The following is a 26,732-nucleotide window of genomic DNA, read 5'->3' as shown; positions in this document are numbered from 1 at the left end:
ATTAGAAGAAATACAAATAATATGAGTCAGTGATCAATCAATAACCATGAAAAGCTAAAGATATATATAGTATGGACCCTACAGCAAACACTCAAATAACAAAACAAAGAGTTATGTTAATAGGCCAACAAAGGACATTAAAATGACATTATAGAAAACAAAATAGGGAACAAAGACCATGGGTCAAATGAAAAACAAATCATAAGTTTACAGATTTAAATGAAACATATCAAAAACCATATTACACATAAACAGTATAAATACTCCAATGAATAGGTACAGACTGTCACACTGAATAAAAAGCAAGACCCAACAATATGTTTCCTACAATAAACCTAATTTACACATAAAGATACAGATTATAGGGCTCGTTATAGCTCAGTGGTAGAGTGCTTGCCTAGCATGTGTGAGGCACTGGGTTCAATCTCAGCATCACATATAAATAAATAAAATAAAGGTCCATTGACATAACCATATTTTTTTAAAAGATACAAGTTATAAGTAAAAAAATCTAATTAAAAGAATGCCGTAGTGAGGAAAAAAGAATACTGAAGTATTAATAACACAGATTTCAGAGCAAAAAATATCACCAGGAATGAAGATCATTTCATAATAATTAATGGGACTTCATCAGGAAGACACAATAGTCCTAAAGACTTAACCAAGCTTAAAAATAAGAGTCCTAAGAATTTAACAGCTTCAAAATACATGGGACAAAAACTGAAAGAACTGCTAAAGAAAATAAAGATGAGAATGTAAAATTACATAACCATACTGGAAAATGGTCTAACAGTGCTTCATAAGGTTAAACATAAAGTTTATATGACCTAGATACACATCCAGGAGAAATAAAAATATATGTTCACATAAAAAGTTGTTTGCAAGTATTTAAAATAGCATTAGCCATTATAGCTAACAGCCAAAGAACAGAAACACCTAAATATTCACTAACATATAACTAGAATTTGGTATTATCCATAAAATAGGATACTATTTGATTATGAAAAGAAATAAATCACTGAGACTAAAATATGGTTGAATCTTTAAAACATGGTAAGTGGTCTATCCAAAGACCCACATATTGAATTTCATTTCTATGTAATGTCCAAAACAGGTAAGACTACAAATACGAAAAGTAGAATAGCAATTGTGTAGGGTTGGAAGGGTGGGGGTGGAAATGAAAGGGAATGATGGGTAATAAATACTTGATTTCTTTTTGAAGTGATAAAAATGCTCTACAACCGATTATGGGGATAAATGCACAACTGTGAAAATACTAAAAAACACATAATTATATACACTTTAAATTGATGAACTATATGTTAGGTCAACTGCTGAACTGTACGTTAGGTCAACTGTAACTCAATAAAGTTGTTTTAAAAATACAGATCCAGAATTTGAGTTTTCAATATCCTTCTCTAAACAGACAGAACAAGTAAACAGAAAATTAGTAGAAGTACAGGAGACCTGAATAATACTATCAATCAAAGTGAACTGGGTATATTCCCAAGAAAAACGAAAACATGTTTAACACAAAGATGTATTCACCAACGTTCATACCATTTTAAGTCTTAACAAAAAACTATAAGCAACTCAAATGGCTATTGTTTTATTGGGATTAAATGAATGAACAAGCATTCTATACATGTGTTGCACATAAACAGCACAATATCACTAAAGGTGATAAAAAATATCAACTATTAATAAACAACTACATGGATGAACCTCAAAATGATTATGAAGAGTGAAATAAGCCAACCAAAGATTTATATGATTTCATTTATACAAACTTATGAAACTTCTCTGATCTATTCTGGATCATCCACAGGGTCAAATGTCTTAATACTAAAATGAGCAAAAGAAAGAGATGGTAGAAACAGGAAATCATACAAAAACATAAACTTACATATAATCAATTCATTTTTAGAGATTCTGGAATAGAGATGGTAAATAGATTTTATCTTAAAGACCAAACAAATTAGAGTAGCTGTTTAAATTATTCTGTAAAGAACAATTTTAAGTTAAGTCCAGTGGGCAACATATTTCACCTATCAGAATCCAGGATATTGCATGGAAGACTTTGTCATTACAGGATTACAGGATTAAGGTTAGTTGTTTCTTTTCTTTTTCTTTCTTTTTTTTTTTTGGTTGCTGCTGCTGCTGCTGTTATAATGCTGAGGATGAAACCCAGAACAAGGCAAGGGGCACAGAAGCTGGGTTTAGTTTCTCAATCCTGTGCTAAAATGCATTTGGTTAAATAACATAAAAAATAAATGATTTTGAACAATTTTTTCCTCTCTTAGTATCACTTTCTTTCCTATATAAATCAAGAATTTTAACTATATCAAAAGATTAACATAAAAAAAGTTGAAAAGAAATAACATAAAAATGCTTTGTAAAATACAAAGTAATAAACAATACAAGTTTTTATTATTGGAGTTTAGGACTTTTAAGTATATTGACTCAGAATTCTGATAAGTTGTTCTTACCAAGTGAGCAGCACTCACATTTGAAATATCTGAAGGGTCCATTTCACTTTCTATCCTTGCTTTCTCTGCTGGAAATTTATCTTCATTTGCTTGCAAAGGAGGTATGTCAACTTGCTGAGATTCTAAAACATGCTCTGTATCAATGTGAACAGCAGGTATTTCAGAAGTTTGCACAGAACTGTCTTGACTACTGCCAGAATTCTTGACATCCAATGTACTCGCTGTGAACTAACAAAACATATTTATGTAATAAATCAGAGATAATAAAAATATTTACCAACTATTAGAGTCTAGAAGAGCAGGATCTACTTAACCTTTCAAGTATAAAATAATACTTAGCTGGATGACAGAAAACTCATTTATCTTTTTTGTATGTTTCAAGGACAACAAAAGGAAATACCATTAAGCAGTACAAATTTTATTTACATGCCTACTATATATTGAGTATTGTCTTTAGGATTTTAGAAATTAAGCAATAAAAGTTGCAACTATATTCCCTAAAAGTAGGAAATTCTTGGTGAGTATTTCAAATCCCTCACAAGAAATCTAGTCACAAGTTTGAAACTTTGAATACATAACTCATCCAACTAAAGGCATTTACGAGAACTTTCCTGAAGGTGGTCTGACACTAAATTAGGATATTTGGTATTTTAAAATCATCCTGAAACCATTTCTTATCAAAATATATTTTGAGGCATTTAACTAAAAAATTATGAAACTTGATCTCTTCAAATAATACTAATATGACTTCAAAGTAACTCTGATAAAGATCCATGTGGTACATGGTTAAGAATTCTCAGATTGAAAAGAAAAAAACATGAACAAAAGCATGGGATATCTTATGTGATTCGTATACTTCAGATTTAGACATCCTCCCATTTCCCTTTTCTTGAATAAATACATAACCAACAGAAATATGAATATTAAAAATAATAATGCTGAATTAAGACAAACACACAGGCATTTTTTAAAAAAATATTTCTAATTCAGTTAATACAACCAAGCATTTGTTTTCACTTCCTAAGAATAGTTTTTGTTTCCAATTGAACTCTTAGTCAAAGAACTAAAATTTAAAGTTGTGAATTTAAAACTCACATCACTTCTTAAATAAACAGTGGCCATAAACCTCCAGTTTTGATTAATTATTTATACAAATATTAAACTTGCCCAAGTCTTATAAACTACTTTAGAAATTCTACTATTGGTCAGAACTTAGTTTTCCAAGTGTTGATTTTAGCATCAACATTATTTAAATTATATCACATTGTTTATATTGCTATCAACATTATTTTTATGTCAGTCACCATGGTTTATAATCTTCTTGGCAATATTTACATTAGCATTACTGATGTTTACAATATAATCAACTATTTATTAAAAATTCAGTATCATTTATGTAACAAAATCAAAGCCAAACAATAATAGTGTTGAGAAAAGATCTATATACACTAATTCTATTTTTAGAATGACAGTGGAAAAAACAATTATTATCATCATTTGGCTACCATTAGCAGTGAACTTTTATGCTGAAACATTTTAGCAACAGTTTATTCCAAAATTCTATATATAGATTATTTCTGAAATCCCAATATCATATAAATTTATTCACTACATGAAACCAGAATAACTTTCATAACAAATTATATTTCTTAAATAAAGTCATTTATCAAAAATGTTAGATGTTTGTTAGGTAAAATTCAAAAAGCGATTTCTTCACTGTCTCTCACATTAAAGAGTTTCTTAAAAGGCATATCCAACAAATATGTACCAAATACTTAACCACGTATCTAAAATTCTGTTCCACATAGTCAAAAATTAAGAAGTTAACTAAGATCTGTCCCCAAGGAGCCTACAATCTCACAACATCAAATATAATGTAGGATAAAGAGCCATTGTCCTCATAAGAAAAGAAGACAAGGAAGATGAAGAGCATTTCCAGTGTGGGGGGGGGGGGAATCCTGTGCCTAGGAGAATTTTAAACAATAAATATTATTCTAAACTGAAACTATTACAATTATTTTACAACTGATTAATTTAAACCATTTCCTATGATATCAAAGAATAATTCCTATATTTCATCATTTTACATAAAATTATATGAAATGAATGTTACCTTCACATAAATATATATAAAAAGATAAGAACTCACATAAGTAAGATAAACACTAGACTAACAGCACACATATTGAATCTACCAATGTTTTAAGTTGTATTTAATATTGGTCTTTATAGGAAGTTAAACTAGAAAAGCTCAGGCAGGGGCACATGCCTGTAATTCCAGTGACGAGGCTGAGGCAGGAGGATTGAGAGTTCAAAGCCAGCCTCAGCAACTTATCAAGGCCCTAAACAACTCAATGAGACCCTGTCTCTAAATAAAATCTTTTAAAAAAAGGGACTGGGGATGTAGCTCATTGCTTAGGTGCCCCCAGGTTCAATTCCTAGTGCAAGGGAGGAGGGAGGAGGGGGAAGAGAGGAGGGTGGAGGGAGAAGGAGGAGGAGGAGGGAGGAGAGAACAACAAGAAGAAGCTCAAAATCTCACTGCCATTTTTTAAATAATATTCCAAAAGCAGGAAAACATTACCTTAATCAACTAGTCAAAATTAACAACAAACCTGGGCAAACTGTCATCCATGTGCCTCTCAATGTGATACTCATTATGAGTACTCTGTTGCTGTCAGAAAGGCATAAGCCAAATAATTTAGGAAAAATAAAGAATAAAAAAGAAAGTATAAGAAACCCTGTACTTTACTCTTCCCAACTCTTAATGTCATCAGAAACAAGGACTGGGGGTGTAGCTCAGTGTTTCAACACCCCTTCGTTTAATCCCCAGTAGCAAAACAAAACAAACAAAAAAAAAGAAACAAGGGCTAAGGAACTGTTTCCAATGAAACAAAAGCATATATATTATGTGATTCTAGACTGGATCCTGAATGAGGAAAAACAGAGAGAGATTTCTGGCAGAGAAAAATTTTTATATCGACTGTAAATTAGGTAATATTATATAAAAATGTCAAAATTCCCTGAGTGTTATAATTATAATAGGTTATATATTAGAATTTCTTTGTTCTTTGAAGATACATGCTATATAATATTCAAAGGTGAATGATTATATTTATAGTTTAAGCTCATGTGTAGCAAATAACATGTGACATGTAGAGAAAGCATAGAAAAAATGTATTATTCGTTAATTTGTGAATCTAATAAGCAAACAAGATACTGGGGAAGAGTTCACTATGCTAGACTTGAAACTCTTCTGTAGATCTCAAATTTTTCAACATAAAATACTTGAAATGAAATAGAAAAATTAGACATTCCAAGACACAAAGACCCTTTTGAAAAAGGTAGTGGAAAAAAGAAAAAATCTTCAGTATGTATTACCTGGGTTCTTTCAGTAAGGGGATGGTCAGAAGACTGTAGTGAGTCTTTGGGCCGAGATTCTATAGTATTAGAAGGTCCATCTCCAATAAATTCACCTTTCTGTATACTTTCCTCAGGTAAAATACATACATTTTCCTTATCACTGTCATCCTTTGACCTTATCAGTTCTGTTATTAATGAAACTTTTGGCATCACTGCTGTTGATCGTGAACGAACAGGTCTTCCTCTCTGAACAGTCTCCCATCCTTCGGCATCTTTCCGTTCTATGCAATTAAGTGAAGAAAATAAATCAAAATTTCTTTTTTTCACTTAATAAGATCAACATAAAAATTTTTCCTTTGTTATATATTTTAAAACTTTCATACTTCCATTTTGTACTATACATATTTAAAATACAGATTCAGATACTTTTTTAGTATATATTTAGATACAATTGCAAAGGATCATGAAACTACATATTCATTCACAAAAGTTAATGGCTGTGTGCTGGGGTTATGACTTAGTGATAGAGCACTTGCCTAGCACGTGTGAGCCACTAGGTTTGATTCTCAGCACCGCATATAAATAAATGAGTAAAAGAAAGGTCCATCAACAACTAAAAATAAAAAGCTAATGGCTTGTAAGTTCTCAAAATTTCTTTAGATGATAAAAAATATTTGGAAATCTACAAAAATAAAAACCTTTTCCAATTTAATTTCTGTTAAGTACAACCAATATACAAACAGGACATTAAGTATTACACAAGATATATATCTTAAGGTATGTATAAGCATAATTATCCTGTTTACAACCACCATATTAAGACTAACCTAAGGCCATACAATTGTTAAATAACAATAAGCACTTAAATGATGTATATTATGTGGAAAGACTGTCCAAATAGTCTATATATAATAACTCTTTTAATCTTCACAAGTCTATAAGGTCAATACTATCACCCCCATTTTTGTGGTAAGGAAACCAAGACAAAGAAAGTAATTTGTCCAAGATCATATACCTAGTAAAGGTAAAGCCAAGACACAAGTCCAGGCACACTGGTTTGGGTTTTCATGCTTCTGACAACTATGGCAAAAACCACCTCTCCAATTGAGCATGGTGGTGTACACCTGTAATCCCAGCAGCTCGAAAGGCTGAGCCAAAAGGATTGCAAATTCAAAGCCAACCTTGGCAACTTAGCGAGGCCCTAAGCAACTCAGTTACCTGTCTCAAAATAAAAAATAAAAAGGGCTGGGAATGTGGCTCAGGGTTTAAATTTCCCTGGATTCAATCCCTGGTACAAAAAAAAAAAAAAAAAATTTTTTTTTTAAATCTCCCTCTCCATCTTTCAGAATCCAAACAGGCATAACTCTAAAGTCTAAATTATTTTCTCTATCTCAGCAAAAATAAAATACCATCAGTGATCATAAAATTTTGTTGGTTATACAATATTATACAAAATTATATAATATTAGTCAAAGGAACTTAAAGATGCTCTAATTCAATATTTCACCACATATAAATGAAAACTGAAGGCATATATACAAAGTCATACATCAGAATAGCCTATAATAAATAGGCTTCCCCTACAAAATCTGAAATGTTACATGAGGTATACATAATGATGTATACAACCAAGATTTGAAATTATCATTGGCTAATTATAGTCTTTCAAAACTAATACAAAGACCTAGTTCTGGTCAAGATGAAGTAACACTACCTGTATTTCCCAGTCCTCCTTACAACTGAAAATCCTGGACAAAACACATATAAGCATGGGCAGATTCTAAGAGACTAAAAGAAAGTAGACCACTTTGGGCCTTGAAGGGCAAAAAAGTGGTGGATTCTCTAAGAAAACTGTTAACTCCAGATAACAAGGCCTACATATATTCCAGACAGGATACAAGGGCCTCTAACCCAGAAACATCAACAGGCATAGAAGGAAAAAAAAAAAAAAAAGTATCAAGAAAAGCCTGTTTTTCTATGACAAAATATAAGGGAAAGGGTAGAATAAAAAAACAAAAAAAAAATATTTTTGGGCAATATTATCTGTATTGCAGACAAACAGCAGAACCCCTGCTCCCCACAGTTTCAGAAGGAGTGGCCCAGAAATTTAATTTCCAGCTCCCACCTAGCAGAAATAGATGGTACTAGAATTCCACTACCCAAGTAGTGCCAGCAGGGCCCAACGGTACACAGAATCTCATAATCCAGCATCAACAACAGAGTATGAAGTAAACAAGTCAATACTGTGCTCAGGCCCTCATACAAGTCAGCAGGGCCCCACAGAAAGCTATGAAAAAAAAATTGAGCCACTAGAGAGAAAAGACGTATTACCTATTTAAAAGAAACATCAATTCTAATGAGAGCATATTTCTCATCTTAAACAATGGAGGACAGAAGGAAGTGCACATATCTAAAGGACTGAACGGATCACCAATCACGAATTTTATCTGATGAAAATATCCTTCATTAAAGGGAAATAAAAGCATTTGCAAATAAAGAAGAAGTTAAGAGAATGTATCACAGGGAAAACTAACCTTAAAGAATGACCCTGCACAAAACTCAGCTCAAAGCAGATCAAAGACATAGATCCTCCACCTAATAGAAGAAAAAAGGCCCAAATCTCCACCATGTCAGCTTAGCAACTGACTTCCTTAACAAGACTCCTAAAGCACAAGAAGTAAAATCAAAAATCAATAAATAGAATAGAATCAAACTAAAAAGCTTCTTCTCAGCAAAGGAAACAATAACATGAAGAGAGCACCTACAGAATGGGAGAAAATCTTTACCATATGCACCTCACATAGACCACTATCTCCAGGATATATAAAGAACTCACAAAACTTAACACCAAAAGAACAACCCAATCAATAAATAAGCTAAGGAACTGAACAGACACTTCACATAAGAAAAAATACAATCACTCAACAAATACATGAAAAAATGTTTGGCACAAATAGAGAAATGAAAATCAAAACTACACTGAGATTCCATTTCACTCCAGTCAGAATGGCAATTATCAAGAATACAAACAACAATAAATGTTGGAAAGATGTGGGGAAGGAGTACACCCATACACTGCTGGTGGGACTGCAAATTGGTGAAACCACTATGGAAAGTGGTATGGAGTTTTCTCAGAAAACCTGGAATGGAACCACCATTTGATCTAGTTATCCCACTCCTTGGGACATACTACAGTGATATGGCCTCATCAAGGTTTATAGTAGCTCAACTCACAATAGCTAAACTATGGAACTAACCTAGATGCCCTTCAACAGATGAATGGATAAAGAAGTTGCAGTATATATACACAATGGAATATTACTCAGCCCTAAAGAAGAATGAAATATGGCATTTGCCAGTAAATGGATGGAGCTGGAGAATATCGTGCAAGCAAAAAAAAAAAAAAAAAAAAAAATCCAATCTCCCAAAACCAAAGGCCAACTCTTCTCTGATATGCAAATGCTAAACAATAAGGGAGACAGGGAAGAACAGAGGTGCTCTAGATTAAGAGTGGAGTGAAGGGAGTGGGAGGGGGCATGACGGTAGGAAGGACAGAATGAATTGGACATTATTACCCTATGTACATAAATGACTACAAGATCGGTGTGATTCTACTCCACACACAACCAGAAGAATGAGAAGTTATACTCCATTTATGTATGATGTGTCAAAATGCATTCATTCTACTAATTAATAACTAATGAGAACTAATAAAAAGTTTAATAAGAAGTAGGTCAATTTCGGAACCTTAGTCACAAAACTGAAAATCTACATTCATATTATCACATGAATCACTAAAAGGAAGGAATTTCAGTTCCAGAAAAAAAATTTATAAATGTTTATTCCTATAACTGGTAAATTAATTCACTATCCTATTTTTTAAACATAGTACATTCACTATATAAACAAATACAGTTATTTAAAGAAGAAGCTGTTATCTTTTATTTTAAAGATGTGACTATGGCTGGACACAGAGGCACAAATCTTCTCCAGTATTGGAGAAGCTGAGGCAAGAGGACTGAAAATTTGAGGCCAGCCTGTACAAGTGTATGAGACCCTGTCTCAAAATAAAAAATAAAAAAGGTTTCGGGATGTAGCTCAGTGGTAGAGAACTCCTGGGTTCAATCCACAGTACCACATGGGTGGGAAGGTAGAGATGGGAAAGAGGTCCGAGTTTGAATCTTTAAGGAGAAACTATGTTTACAGTTGTGATTTTTTTAATGTTTAGTCTATGAAATTTCTCAAATCCACAGTACAGAGAAAATAGAACAAACCCCATGTTTCAAGCATTCAGCTTCAATGACAACATTCTGTCACATTTTTCTCTTTTTTAAATGTATTTTAATTGGTTCATAGCAATTATACATATTGATGGGATACACTGTGACATTTCAATACATGTACATAGGGTGTAATGATCATATTTGGGTAATTGGCCTATCCACTATCTCAGATGTTTATCATTTCTCTGTGCTACAAACATTCAAAATCCTAATTATTTTTAAATATTCAATTAATTTTTGTCAACTATCATTATTCTACTGTGCTACAGAACCTTGGAAAGTTTTCCTTCTAACCAACTGTACCCCTGTACTCATCAACCAGTCTTTCTTCATTTCCCCTCCCCTTTACCCTTTCTGGGCTCTAATAACCACTATTCTATTCCTTCCTTCTATGAATTGACCTTTTAGCTTCTGAATAGAAGTGAGAATATGCAGTATTTGTCTTTCTGTGCCTGATGTATTCACTTGATGTAATGATCTCAATTCCTCTAATGTTGGTGCAAATAGTAGAATTTCATTCTTTTTCAGCTGAACAATATTTTATCCTGTATATATTTCACATTGTCTTATTCATTCATCAGGTGGTAGACAATTCCACATCTTGGCTATTATGAATAATGGTGCAATAAACATGTGAATGCATAAGTCTCTTTGACAAACCGATTTTAATTTCTTTGCTTATATACCCAGCAATGGCACAGCTGGTTCATGTGGTGATTTTATTTCCAGTTTCCTGGGGAATCTCTACACTGTTTTCCTTAATGTCTGTACTAATTTACATTCCCACCAACAGTTCCCCTTCCTCCACGTCCACATCAGCATTTGTTATTTTTTGTCTTTCTGAAAATAGCCATTCCAACTGGGGTGAGATGATATCTTATTGTGGTTTTCATTTGTGTTTCCCTGATGGTGAGTGATGTAAAGCTTGTTTTCATATACTTTTTAACTCTCTGCATATCTTCTTTTCGCTATTGAGTTGTATGAGATCCTTATACATTCTGGATGCCAATCTCTTGTCAGATGTGTAATTTGCCCTTCTCCATTCTTTTTTCTGAAAATATTTTAAAGGAAATCTTAAACATATCATTTCTCCGTAAATATTCAGCACATCTTCACAGACACAAATTTCTTTAAAATAAATAATACAATTATAATACTCAACAAAAGTAATAATAATGACTTAAATCATATAATATTCGATCTATATTCAATTTTCATCCATGTTTAACTTTATCAACACTTGGTACACAAAATATAAAGATTTCTGTTTTACATTTAAATATATTTCATGCAAATTACAAGAGAAATCATGCAATAAATGATAGAAACACACATACCAAGAGGAAAAAATTAAATTATAAAATTAAAGAAGTTTGGGCTAAGGTTGCAGCTCAGTGGTGGAGCACTTGTCTAGCACATATTAAGCACTGGGTTTGAGCCTCAGTATCACATAAAAATAAATAAAATAAAGGTATTGTGTCCATCTATAACTGAAAAAAAACTGAAAAAAATTAGAGGAGTTCAGCACAAGATTTAAGTTTCCAGTTAATTTAACTGGCTCACTCTTAGAAGCAATATGATTAATCACTTTACCTTTTAAAGGAAAGAAAAACATCTCTCTTTGAAAGCTTCCTTATAGAAAGAAATACTGCTTAAAACTTGGATCTACTCCATTAACCAATAAGATAGCCAACACAAACACTATCATATAATAAAAAAATTAAAATAATAATTGAAACAAGTAAAAAGAGAAGTATATCAAAATAAAAACTATAATTTAGGTCTCTTAGAAACTGAGAAAATAGTTACAGACAAATTACATTTTTAATGAACCTTCAGTGAAAACTATATTGAAAAATTATTCCCATAATAAAGAATGTTTAAGAACAGCAAATCATACAATTAAACTGTCAGAGAACTCCTAAAAACTTAGAATAATGTTAGGATAGAGGTGCACAAAGCTAAAAATTACATTTCATTTCAAACTTTTTACTTGCACAATTCTTTTAATATTACATCATTAATAGTTACAGATTCAAGTCAAAACAATCAACAATTGAAGAGCATTTCCTAGTTAGATTTTTATATTAAGGTTATGCTAGCTCATAAAACAATCTTTCTTATTCTTAACAAGAATTTCTATAAGATTTATATTACTTTTACCGTAAATGTTTGGAAGAATTTGCAAGCAAATTTCATCTTAAGCTGGAATTTTCTTTGTGAAGATATTTTAATTACAGACTCACATTTTTAAAAATAGCTGCAAGTCCCTTCAAGTTTTTATTGAAATGCAAATGTAAAGTTGCTTTTTTTCAAGGAATCTGTCAATTTCTTTTAACTTTAAAAATTTATGTATAGTACTGCTTATAATATCCTCTTATTATCATTTGAATATCTGTAGAATCTCTAGTCACATCCTCTGTTTCATTTCTGGTATTATACCTTGTCTCTTTTTCTTGATCAGTGTTAACCAAAGATTTGTTCATTTTATTAGTTTATTTGGCTTTGTTGAGTGTCTCATTACCACCTATATATTTTCCTTCTTTTTATATTCCTTGGGTTTAATTTATTCTTTTGTAACAAGAACTGGATATAATAGACATAAACTGGATTTTAGCTTTATGTCTTTTATCATATGGACAACTGAACGCAAAAAATTTCCTCAAGCACAGCTTTATCTCACAAGTTCTTACATGTTCAGTTGAATTATTCAATACATTTTATCAAATTTTCATTGCCCTTTCTGATTCCACACATAATTATTTTCCAATATTCCAAAAATTTCAGAATTGTATAGCTATTGTTACTGTAATTTATTTCTAATTTAATCCCACTGTGATCAATGACAAATAGAGTACATCACCTGAAACCTGCTGAGGATGGTCTAATGGCTCAGCACATTTTAGCTTCAGTGAAAGTTCCATATGTACTTGAATATGTATTTGGATTTACAGTTCCATCAAAGACAGAGTAACTTGTATGAAAACTGGCTCTCTTTCTGCCAATAAAAACCATAAAAGCTGGACAAAATATATAAATGAACTGTTTAAAGGCTGTGGAAAGCAACCAATATAAGCAAGTTTTAAGAAACTACAATTCCTGGGAAACAGGAATAACAACAATCAGACCCACATTCACCCTAACATTTTGCTTGAAGACATTTGGAATTCAGAAAGCAGGGGAAATGAATCCTTGAAAAAACCAGCATTCCCAACTGGCTGAAACAGATATAGGAGTTCAGGAAGTGTAAAGCAACTGGGACTTAAGGGGCAAAAATCTTAGAGAATGGGGGTTGGGGGTACTATAAGGAAGTGAGCCAAAAAATCTGCATTCAATCTCCCCTAACATGCCTGACAACTGCTCGGCTTTGCATATACAGGGCAAAACTCCAAGAAACCTAGCAGAAAGCAACAGCTGGGAAGCTAATGAGCAGAACAGATTTTACAACAATTATATAGTGCTAAAGAAACAAAAGTTGGAATCCAGGGATGTAATGGGCTTTACAAATATCCTAGATTTTCAGCTGAGACTCCAAAAGGAGAAAGAACAAAACTAAAATACATCACCCTTAATAAAATCACAAACCAAACCTTGACAGGATTAGGATGGTTTGATTGTACTCTATAATCTTGCCAGACACACACTCCCACCCCTGCATGCAAGAAAAACAACACACACACACACACACACTTTTAAAAAGAGGGCTCTATAATTTCAATTACGTACTATTAAACATCCAATTAAAAATTGTGAGATATGCTGAAGAAAAACAAGGTGAAATAATTGAAAACCTACCAGAAATGTTTTTAAAGTAAACCCACAGGTTATTCATTTTATTTCTCACTCTTAGATGTTTTTAAAAAGCTATATATGATAAATACATTCAAGAAAATATGAAAAGATGGAGACTATCAACAGACACTAAAGATGACTCATTTATTTCATAGTTATCAGTTTTGAAGACCAACATCTTATGATCTATATCAAATCTGGATGTGCTCCTCAGGTAAGGGTTTTCTTGATTTAAAAACATGGGTGTTAGGTGGAAGAAGAAGGCTGAAGGGGGGCGTGAAGATGAGGGTTCTCAACATTAACTTTTAGAGAGTCTTTCACTTACCCCCGTTATAAATACACTACTCTCACCTTCTAATGTGTCTGGTCCCTGGGGTCAAATACCATCTTTTCTACCACCTCTAGAAAATAAACCTCCAATATTCTTCTGGGGTGAGAATGGTATAGTCCTGCTACAATTCAGATTAAAGAGAGGAGGGTTCAGGATACTAAACTCCTTAGAGTACCACTCTTCCATTACCACACTTTCAGAAATAAATATTATCACCAATTTTCCAACTTCGGGGTATTTTGTGATTACTTTTCAGTTTTGACCCTTTTTTGCATCTTAGGATTCAGCTAGTTCACTGAAATTCTGTTGCAAGTGATCTTTCTCCTTTCCAGCTTCCCAAGAATCTGTTCATCTCACATTTTCTCCTTTTTCTTAAATTGAATTTTTAAATCCTTGTATACCATTTTAGCTGGGGTTGAGGGTAAGCAAATTAAAGGCATATGATCAATCATCTTCAACTAGAATTATTTTATAGCCTATAATTACAAACTTTAATACTATAGCTACCATTATTACCAATTACTTGAAGTATATGCCATAATTCACTGAGCATAACAATGCCCTAAAACCTCAAAATTAAAAGTGAAGGTGTTCTAAAACGAAATTTCCCAATACCAAAAAAGAGGGGTTCTTTAAGCACATATCATTATCTATCAATTCATTTCAACCAAATGGATTACTCATGAATAATCTAAAAGTACTCATTTAAACAAAGCCATCTGTGCTAATACTATGTAATTCCTTTAAGATTTTTTGTAATTTTGATTTTATAACACATTTCTCACAGAAATTAGAGAATATTGATTTCATATTTTCCTACCTTTTTCTTAGGGAAAAAACCTACTATGATTTCAATGTGGTTTGTCCCCCAAAGGTTCATGTGGTTGAGGTCTGGTCCTCAGTGTGGCAGTATTAAGATGGTAGAAACTTAAGAAATAGGGCCTTAATGGAGGTGATTAGGTCACTAGGGGTACTGCCCTTGAAAAAGATTAAGGTAGTTCCAATGGGATCCCAGTTGGTTCCCATGAGACTGAGTTGTTAAAAAAGGAAGAACTGATACCTGCACTGCTCTCTAGCTTGCTGTCTCACTACACAATCACTTTTACTACCGCCATGTTGATACTATTCACCATAAGGCCCACTTTAGAGGCCAAACTGATGGGGTCACCCAACCTTGAACTTTTCAGTCTCTTGTGAGCTAAATAAATCTCTTTGTAATCTACCCAGTACTTCGTTACAGCAACAGAAAACAGACTAATACAGAATTTTTGCCTACTGGCAATTTGCTATGACTCAGCCTATATGAAGAAACCAACAAAATGTTGGATGAAAGTAAGAAATAGTATCTGAAATAAGGCAATATAACTTACTGATACCAAAATCCAATAACAAATCAAAGTATATCCATAATACAAAGATAGCGATGCCTTTGTTATGTGAAACGAAATACTTCCTTCTGAACCAAAAAGTTTCAAAGGGCTCTTCCACTGAAGGAAAAAGACAGCAGTTTCTGAAGTTCTCCTTTACTTATAACAAACCCATTATTACTGATTATCATTCTCACGACCCAGTCTCTGAAGATTTAAAAAAAAAAAAAAAAAAATCCACAGATTTCCACAGAAAAAGATTTTATGAAGGAAATTCTTATGGGATAAATTGTCCCAGGGGCACCCTCATAGTAACACACCATCTATTTATTTGTGTTCCTTAATTATTCTGATAGTATAAAGAATAAATGTTTGACCAAAGATAAGCAGATTATTTTGAAGCACCAAAATAAACAAATATTAAAGGGCTGAAATTGTAATATGCTACTTTTAAAGAGTATATTCTTCCATAGAACAGAACAGACTTATTTTTTTCTTTGGATCAAAACAATTGTAAATTATCACATACATAAACTAACAAAGATATCATTCCCCTTAAAGTTTACACAGGGCAAACTCAAAAGTAGAATGATCTCCACTGGCTAACATACTGTGCTAAAAAGTGGTTATGGTCAGCTTTTAAGAACATTTTGTGGTGCTGGCAACTTTTTCCCCCAGTGCTGGTGATGGAACCAAGGCTTTATACACATTAGGCAAGCTCTATATTGATACACCACAGCCCCTATTTTACAGTGTACTATCACACAGATGATGCCAAAGGATAAATACATAATTCCAATGAGACTAATTTTAAGCCGTATAAATATATTTGCATATATATCTATCTACCACATAAAAAACCTAATTCAAGGTCACTTGCCATTTTTGCGGGAAGTCTTCTGCACTGCCATTGGTGGGCAGGGCTGAGCAGGTGCTACATCTGAAGAATTGGTAGAAACTGTATGATGGGCCTTTACTTTGTCAGCCCAACTGACACCTGTGGGAGCCACACGTGGAGAAGCTACTGTGCCAGGAGAACCCCTATGGAGAAAAATAAATGCATCTAATGAATTAAATATGAAAGTAATGATTTTAAATACATACTGAATATATTACATTTTAAACTAATTATGTGCACATACCCATAACATTATCACAGATATTTAAGGTAACTAAATTCATAGATTTATCTTGATCTAAATGAATAATTCAGCTAGAGACACCACCTTGAGAGCTGGAAATTCCTTCCTTCAACAGCAGAAGAATTTAAATACACAGCCACTATCCAATGTTCACCCAACATTACCTTGCAGACTGCCTGCAGACCACCTGCAGATAGGTAGCTGCCCACTGTTGCCTAGAAGTCCATTGTCACAGTACCCACAGTTCTAGTTACACCGGCCAGGGTCTATAGGTTTGCCGCTGCCACTGCTGCTATCCCAGGGCACAGTTACCCAGACAGGCCCTGAAGATATACTGGAGTACCTGCAGGATGCACCTGAGATCTTTCTGCTAGATGTGTTTAGTGGCCGCCATCTGGCTGCCTCTTTGCAGGGTCGCTCCTTTGTGTGAGGGCATCCCTGGTGGTTTCTCTGCAAGTTGAAAGGGCACTGAGATCTTGGGACTGCAGCAAGGCAGAGCCTTGGGAAGCGGAAGCCCAGGTCCAGCAGATTGCAGCTGGGTTTGTGTGGGCCAGTCTGGGTCTGGCAAGCCTGCGGAAAGCCAGAGACTAGGGGCAGTGCTCCAGTGAGAGCACAGGATGGAGAAAACCGGGCTCTCTCCAGCTCAGCGAGTCCTGAAGTATACAGGGATGGAAGAGGCCAGTTACAACGCGTGGGAAGACTGCAAGAGGGTATGAGGGTATCTTGCTATTGGCTCACCTACCCAACCAGTCTGGCACCCATGGGACTAGAGCTAACATCAAACTTCAGAAAACTCTACCTATCAGGAGAGAGAGGAAGTCAAGAAAATTTCTGAAAGCCAACAGAAGCAATCATTCAATTTTCCACTGAAACTTACTTCTTTTTTTTTTTTTTTTTAAATCTGTATATATTTTTTCACTCACCTGTCTCCCTGGATTCTCTTTCTCACTTCTCTCATACTAACAGCCAACCTCTATTAATTCTTCCCTCACTCTTACTATATATGTTTACCTCTATCTTCTCTCCTCCCTCATAAACATCACATCTTACACTGCTTCTGTTCCCTCACTGTCCATCATTTGGAACAGTAAACCCTTATAGTAAACTTACTGCTTATATTGTAGACAATAATTGAATACATCATTTTTGTTTATTGCAACAAAACTGCAGACCACTTAATAGAAGCCATTTGGTTTAAGGTTGTATATTGTTTGCATTGGGAACTGTTGTAATATTCGTCTTCCCCTTAAAGGTGAGGTACTGGAAGCCTTCAGGGCCACTATAATACTACAGTAGAAACCGTACTGCTTCTGATCCATACCAGTAGATGAGAAGACACAAAAATAACATGAAAAAAACAAGGGAACAAAGTGCCTCAAACAAATCAAGATGTTCTAACAACAGACTCCTTAGACAACACAGTAGAAGACATGTCAGAGAAGGAGTTTAGAAAATACATAATCAGACTGATCTTCAAAATAAAGGATGGCTTCAGAGAGAAAATACAGGAAGTGAAAGATCACTTCAGTAAAGAGGGAGAAATTATAATAAAGAATCAAGCAGAAATCCTCAAAATAAAGGAAGCAATAAACCAAATTAAAAATTTAATGGAAGGTATCACCAATAGACTAGACCACACAGAAGACAGAACCTCAAACAATGAAGACAAAAATACATACTCTTGAAAATAAAGTCAGCCACACAGAGATGGTAAGAAACCATGAAGAAAAGTTCCAAGAAATACAGGATAACATAAAAAGACCAATTTAAGATGTACTGGAATAGAAGGAGGCATGGAGATACAAAACAAAGGAATGTACAATCTTTTCAATGAAATAATACCACAAAACTTCCCAAATTTGAAGAACCAACTGGAAAATCAACTACAAGAGGCTGACAGGACCCCAAATGTACAAAATTACAGCAGACCCACACCAAGCCAACTTCTAATGAAAATGACTAACATACAGAATAAGTATAGAATTTTAAAGGCTGTTAAAAGAATTCATGAGCCCCAAGTAGAATTACAAAGAATACTCAAAATAAACTTCACACAAAGGAGCCAAAAATCAATTCTCAAAGCCCACAAACAGAGGAAGTTCAATAGAAGAATAATCCACTAAATGAGAATCAAGATGAGATAAAATGTAGCAAAAAAAAAAAAAAAAAAAAAAAAAAAATGGCAGAAAACCACAAACATATATCCATACTAATGCTGAATGTTAATGGTCTCAACTTGCCAATTAAAAGACACAGATTAGTAGAATGGATCAAAAAACAAAATCCAACTATATGCTCTTTATAAAGACCCATCTTATAGGCAAAGACACCCACAGGCTGAAGTAAAAGAATGGCAAAAAATATTCAAGGCATATGGTCCAAGAAAATAGGAATAGCTATTCTAATATCTGACAAAACAGATTTCAAGCAAAAATCAATCGGAAGAGACAAAGAAGGCCATTACATCCTAATACAAAGAACAATCCAACAAGAAGATATAACCTAGTAAATATTTATGTCCCAAATTTCAATGCAACCAAGTACATGGAAAAAATATTCCATAACATTAAATTCCATATACACTTCAACACAATAATGCTGGAGGGTTTCAATATACCCTGTCACCAATGGACAGGTCATCAAAATAAAAAATTAACAAAGATATCTCCAACCTAAACAACACTAAAAAGCAAATGGACCTAACAGACATCTACAGAATATTCCACCCCAAAATGGCTAAATTTACCTCCTCCTTAGCTGCGTACACAACTTTTTCCAAACAGATCATATCCTAGAACACAAAGCAAGTCTCAGCAAATATAAAAAATGATATAATCCCATATATCCAATAATATCATAATAGAATGAAGCTAGAAAAATAATAGAAACCACATGAACACATGGAAAATGAATAATACTCTCTTAAATGAAGAATGGATAAAAGAAGAAATGACAACAGGAATCAAGAAATTCTTAGAAACAAGAACAAAGATACAACATATCAAAATCTGAGACCATATGAAAGCAGTTCTAAGAGGCAGAGTTATAGCCCTGAGTGCCTACATTAAAAAGTTATAAAGATCCCAAGTAAATAAGCTTATGTTCCACCTCAAGGTCTCAGAAAACAAGAACAAACTAACCCTGAAACCAAGAGAAGACAGGAAATTGGAGCTAAAATCAAAGAAATTAAAAATAAGAAAACAATACACAGGATCAATGTAATGGAGACTGGACTATTGGAAAAGACACATAAAACTGACAAACCCTCAGGCAAAGTAACCAAAAGAAAAGAATGAGAAGAAGCAAATCAACAAGATCACAGATGAAAAAGGAGATATCACCACAGACTCCTCTGAAATCCAGAAGATTATCAGATCCTATTTTGAATATTTATACTCCTGATGCAGACCAGGTACCACCCCACACCATAATTGTAACATATAAACTTCTCCAGGGACACCCACCATAATTAAGCTTCTTGTCAGCGAGATTTTACAAAGAGTGCCAACAGGATTTCACAAGAGTTCTGCAGAGAGCTCAACTGTGATCTGAAGCTTCCTCTTTCTTGTAAATGCCAGGTTTGCAGAAAAAAAGATGTGACAGACTCTATCTCAAAGAGAGCTTGTTGTGCAAAAAGTTACTATCTCTGTTGTCTTTGATAAAAACTTGTGAAAACTCTGTCTGACCTAAGATATGGGACAAAGAGTAACTGTCATGTAACTACCCCACTGAACATAAATTTCAGACTTGGGGTCCGGAGATTTTTAGGCATTAGCCCGTTAGGACTGCTACAGATTAAACAAACCTGCTTCCTGAAAATTCCTCAGGTGTCCAGACTCATTTGTCCTACATTACTCCAATCAAATGGAAAATCTGGAAGGTACGTACAAATTTCTGGACTCATGACCTGTGCAATTTGAACCAATAAGATACAGAAATCCTAAACAGACCAATATCAAGTAATGAAATTGAAATAGCAATTAATTGCCTTCCAAAATGAAAAGCCCTAGACCCAAAAGATTCTCAGCTAAGTTCTATCAGAACTTTCCAGAAAAAACAACACCAGTCTTTCTCAAATTAGTACACAAAACTGAAGGAGAGTGAGCAGTCCCAAGTATTTTTTATGAAGCTATTATAACCCTGATATCAACCCAGACAAAGACACATCAAGGAAAGAAAACTACCAACCAATATCCCTGATAAACACAGATGCAAAAATCCTAAATAAAATATTAGCAAACTGCATTCAAAAACAGATCAAGAAGATAATACACCATGATCAAGTGCATTTCATTCCAGGGTTGTAAGGCTGGTTCAACATATGCAAATCAACAAACGTGATTCATCACTTAAAAACAATTAAGAACAAACATCCTATGATCCCCTAAATGCAGAAAAGACTCTGGGTAAAATCCAACATCCATTCATATTAAAAATGCTGGAGAAGCTAGGACTCAAAGGAACTTACCTCAATATTGTAAAAGCCATTTATGACAAACCCAAAGTCAACGTCAACACTAAATGGAGAAAAACTAAAAGCATTTCCACTAAATTCAGAAATAAGATAAGGCTGTCCAATCTCATCACTCCTATTCAATACAGTCCTCAAAACATAAGCCAGAGCAATCAGGCAAGAAAAGGAAATCAAAAGGACACAAATAGGAATAAAGTCAAACTATGTATGTGTGCCAACAATATGATCCTATATCTAGTGATGTAGCCATCAGGACCCCACACACACACACCAAAGAGATCCCTCACAATAATTATAACATATAAGCTTCTCTCCTAGCCAACAAGATCTTTACAAAGAATGTCAACAGAACTTCTGCAGAGAGCTCATTGTACACTTTGAAGTTTCCAAAACTTTCTCATAAAAGCCAGGTTTGCAACTAGATGGTGATACAGAAAGCTTGCTGTGCAAAACTTAGAGAGCTTGTTGATATGCAAAAGTTATCATTTCTGTTTTCCTTGTAAGATTATGAAACCTCTGTCTAGCCTAAGAATACGGAACAAAGAATAACTGTCATGTAACCACCCTACTGAGTATAAATCTCAAAGAATTTCCAGACCCCAGGGCCAGAGATTTTTAGCCATGAGCCCTCCAGACCACTGTAAATAAACAGTGGTCCCTCTGGACCAGCTTAAATAAACTTGCTTCCTGAAAATTCCTTGGGAATCCAATCTCATCTGTCACAGAATATTCAAAAAACTCCACCAGAATATTTCAAAGAGCTTATAAATGAATTTAGTAAAGGAGCAGGATATAAGATCAATGCCTATAAATCAACAGCTTTCCTATACTCCAACAGTGATTCAAATGAAGAAGAAATAAGGAAAACCATTCCAATTCACAAAAACCTCAAAAAACATTGGAAATTAATCTAACCAAGGAGGTAAAAAAGCTCTACAATGAAAATTATAGAACACTAAAGAAATAAATTACTCAGAAGACAAATATTCTATGTTCTTGAAGAGGCAGAATTAATACTGTCAAAATGGCCATAATACCAAAAGTAATACACAGGTTCAATGCAATCCCCACCAAAATACCAATGAAATTCTTCATTGGCTTGAAGCTTCCTCTTTCTTGCTTTAGAAAAAACAATCATGAAATTCATTTGGAAAAATAAGAGACCCAGAACAACCAAAGTAATCCCTAGCAAGAAAAGTAAAGCAGGAGGCATGACAATACCAGACCTTAAGCTATACTACAGAGACATAATAACAAAAAAGGCATGGTATTGGCACAAAAACAGACACATAGACCAATGGTACAGAATAGAAGACACAGAGACAAACCCACATAAATACACTTATCTCATACTAGACAAACATGCCAAAAACATACACTGGAGAAAAGATAGCCTCTTCAACAAATAGGGCTGAGAAAACAGGAAATCTATGTGTAACGAAATAAAATTAAACCCCCATCTCTCACCCTGCACAAAAATCAATTCAAAGTGGATCAAGGACTTAGGCACTAGAACAGAGACCGTGGACCTAACAGAAAAAGTAAGCCCAAATCTCCACCACCTTGGTTTAGAAACTGACTTTCTTAACAAGACTCCTAAAGCACATGAAATAAAACTGACAACCAATAAATGGGATGGATTCAAACTAAGAAGTTGCTTCTCAGCAAAAGAAACAATCACATGAAAAGAGAGCCTACAGGATGGGAAAAAAATCTTTACCACATGCACCTCAGATCACTAATCTCCAGGATATATAAAGAACTCAAAAAACACGCAAAAAACAAATCATCAATCAATAAATGGGCTGAGGAACTGAACAGATAATTCACAGAAGAAATATAATCGATCAACAAATATATGAAAAAAATGTTCAACATTTCTAGCAATTAGAGAAATGCAAATTATGCTGAGATTTCATCTCACTGCAGTCAGAATGGCAATTATCAAGAATACAAGCAATAATAAGTGTTGGTGAGGATGTGGGGGAAAGGCACACTCATACATTGCTGGTGGGACTGCAAAGTGGTGAAACCACTATGGAAAGCAGTATGGAGTTTCCTCAGAAAATTGGAATGGAACCACCATTTGACCCAGTTATCACACTCCTCAATTTATGCCCAAAGAACTTAAAATCAGCATACTACAGTGACACACCGTATCAATGTTTATAGCAGCTTAATTCACAACAGCTAAACTATGGAACCAAACTAGGCAGATGAATGGATAAAGAAAACATAATACATATACACGATAGAACATTACTCAGTCTTAAAGATGAATTAAATGATGGCATTTACTGGTAAATGGATGGAACTGGAGAATATCATGCTAAGTAAAACAAGCCAATCCCCAAAAAAACAAGAGTCCAAATGTTTTCTCTGATATGTGGATGCTAATTCACAATAAGCCAGGAAGTGGGGATGGTAGGGAAGAATAGAGGTACTTTACATTAGAGGGGAGTGAAGGAAGTGGGAGGGGGTACAGGGATAAGAATGATAATAGAATGAATACCCTATGTGTATATACGATTACATAACCAGTGTAACTCTACATCAAATACAAGCAGAAGAATGATAAGTTATTTATGTATGATGTGTCAAAATGCATTCTAGGGCAGGGGATATAGCTCAGTTGGTAGAGTGCTTGCCTCGCATGCACAAGGCCCTGGGTTCAATCCCCAGCACTGCAAAAAAAAAAAAAAAAAAAAAAAAAAAAAGCATTCTACAGGATCAACACTCCATCATACAGTGCAGCACAGAATTCCTTAACAAGACTCTCAAAACTAATTAGGAAAAAAAAAAAAAAGACCCAGAATCACCAAAGCAATACTAAGCGAGAAAAGAGAAGCAGGAGGCATCACAATACCTGATCTGAAATTATACTACAGAACTGTACTAACAAAACCAGCATGGTATTGGCACCAAAATAGACAAGAGCACTACTGGAAAAGAAGATCCAGAAACAAACCCCAAAACCTATAGCCACCTGATATTTGACAAAGATGCCAAAAATATATCTTGAAGAAAAGAGAACCTTTCAACAAAAGGCTGTCTATATTCATATTCTCTCTCTCCAAATATATAAGTATACATATATATATCCATTTATATAAGAATGAAATTAGATCCCTATCTTTCACCCTGTACAAATTCAAATCAAAATGAATCAGACTTAGGAATCAGACCAGACACCTTACAACTACTAGAAGAAAACACAGGGTCAACACTCCATCATTTGGGTGCAGCACAGACTTCCTTAACAAGACTCTCAAAACACAAGACATAAAACCAACAATCAATAAGTGGGATGCCATTAAACTAAAAGCATGAAGAGAGAGTCTATAAAATGGGAGAAAATCTTGGTCAGCTACTCCGCCAATAGGGAATTCATATCCAGAATATAAAAAGAACTTAAAAAACTCAGCACCAGAAAACAGTCCAGTCAATAAATGGGCAAAAGAACTAAACAAAAACTTCTCAATAGTACAAACACAAAAGGACAATAAATGCATGAAAAAATGTTCAACACCTCTAGCAATCAGGGAACTGCAAACCAAAACTAAGATTTCATCTCACTCCAATCAGAATGTCAAAGATCAAGAAAATAAATAACAATAAATGCTACTGAGGTTGTGGGGAAAAAGGAACACCTGTACATTGTTAGTGGGACTGCAGACTAATACAACCAACTCTAGAAAGCAGTTTGGAGATTCCTCAAATAACTACAGACAAAACTACCACACGAACAAGCTATCCCACTCCTGGATATTTTCCCAAAAGATCTAAAACTGGCATACTACAGCAACACAGCCACATCAATGTTTATAGCAGCACAGTTCACAACAGCAAAAGTATGGAACCAAACCAGATGTCCATCAAAGGATGGATTAAGAATTGTGATATAGATATATCACACACACATACATAAATAAACGGAATTCTACTCAGTCATTAAAATGAATGAAATTATGGCATCTGTCAATACATGGATTGAAAGGAGAATATCATGTGTCACAAAATTAGCCAAACTCAGAAACTCAAAGATCAAATGTTTTCTCTCAATGCTGAAGCTAGAGTAAAATAAAGGAAGGGGGAGTGAAGGATAAGATTACATAAGGAATCAATCAAATGCAAATTAATAGTCAAGCAAAAGGAAGTCTGCAGAATAGAGGAAGGAGAAGGGGGAACACAGGAAAGAAAAGGAGGAAGGAAAAAGGGGAAGTTATGAACTGAACTGATTTCCATGCATTTATGAGTTTGTCAGGATAAACCCAACTATCACATACAACCATAAAGCTCTAATAATTATTTAAAACGCTAGAACAAAGAATTTTGACTGTTTTCACTATAGAGAAATGATTAAAATCTGAGGGAATAGATATGTTTAACTTGATTTATATATTAAAATGTATGTATCTACTGAAAGATCATATGTACCCCATTAATATGCAGCATTTAAATGTTTTTATGTATCAGTTAAAAATAAATTGGCAAGGCTCGGGGAGAGCGGCTGCTCGGGGAGAGCGGCTGCTCGGGCATGGCGGCGGACACTGTAGTGGGCCCGCTCCGGGGAGTGGCGGTGGCTGACGGAGATGACAGTAGAGATAGCAGAATGAAGGCTGGCAGATCGGGTACCTCCACAGGGCCTCCTAGAAATTAAAAAGGCCATTGCCTACAGAAGAAAAGAATGAAACATTTAAGAAGGCATTGACCACTGGAGATACTTCCTTAGTGGAGGAGCTCCTAGATTCTGGCATTAGTGTGCATTCCAGCTTTCGATATGGATGGACCCCTCTGATGTATGCTGCTAGCGTTGCCAATGTAGAGATGGTTCGGCTCCTTTTGGACAGAGGTGCTAATGCAAGCTTTGATAAGGCCGCCTGGAGCTCTGATGCAGTCCCTGGGAGTCCAAGCAACCCTCAGCGCTCCTCCTCCTCCTCTGGACAGACCCCCGATGTTCAGAAGCAGTCTCTCTGAGTCCAAACAGCTCGGCCTGCAGCTCCTCCTCTGGCAACCACCTGTAACTCTGGTACAGTCACTCCGAGTCTAAGCGGCCGTGCTCCTCCTCCTCCTTCTCCTCCGGGCAGGTCCCAGTGTTCAGGAGTGGTCGCTCTGAGTCCAAACAGCTCTCCTAGCATCTCCTCCTCTAGGTAGCTGCCCGGAGCCCCAGTGGTTGCTCTGAGTCCAATCACTGTACTAAGCGGCCTCCTCTACGATGCTCCCAGTTGTCCGAGTTCACTGCTCCAGCAGGCGGAGGGGTGTCTCGCCAGGCAGCTCTACTTCACAAAGTTCCATGCATTTTGGGACTACCGCCCCATCCAGGATGCCTCCCCAATGGGAGAGACTCACCAGGCTGCTTTGAGTTGGTCCCAAGTCTCTCATTATCTCCTTTTTTGAATCCTGAGTCCTGCAGCAACATGAAAAGCAGCCACCCTCTAGTCTGCCATCTTAAAAACCCCCACAGGAAATTTTAATCTACCAAAAACTGTTTGTA

General features: G+C 34.8%; 1 protein-coding gene across 7 annotated transcripts in view; it reads right to left on the bottom strand.

The window, feature by feature from the left end:
* The window catches only part of SCAPER (S-phase cyclin A associated protein in the ER), a 470,315-nt gene that overhangs the window by 340,042 nt on the left and 103,541 nt on the right, over nt 1–26,732 (bottom strand). For 5 of the 7 annotated variants that reach the window (XM_079128857.1, XM_079128858.1, XM_079128860.1 and 2 more), the window contains 3 exons: nt 16,503–16,663; nt 5,868–6,130; nt 2,490–2,717 (listed from right to left, as the gene is read on the bottom strand). In XM_079128857.1, the coding sequence (XP_078984983.1) occupies nt 2,490–2,717; nt 5,868–6,130; nt 16,503–16,663 (652 nt within the window). Of the gene's footprint in view, nt 1–2,489; nt 2,718–5,867; nt 6,131–12,995; nt 13,240–16,502; nt 16,664–26,732 lie in introns of those variants that run through there. The other 2 variants (XM_079128859.1, XM_079128863.1) reach the window with 2 other exon arrangements.

Source organism: Sciurus vulgaris (assembly GCF_902686455.1).
Source record: "Sciurus vulgaris genome assembly, chromosome: 2".
NCBI classification, from domain to species: domain Eukaryota; kingdom Metazoa; phylum Chordata; class Mammalia; order Rodentia; family Sciuridae; genus Sciurus; species Sciurus vulgaris.
The sequence above is the reverse complement of the archived record's forward strand: the minus strand, read 5'-3'. Positions and strand labels throughout refer to the sequence as shown.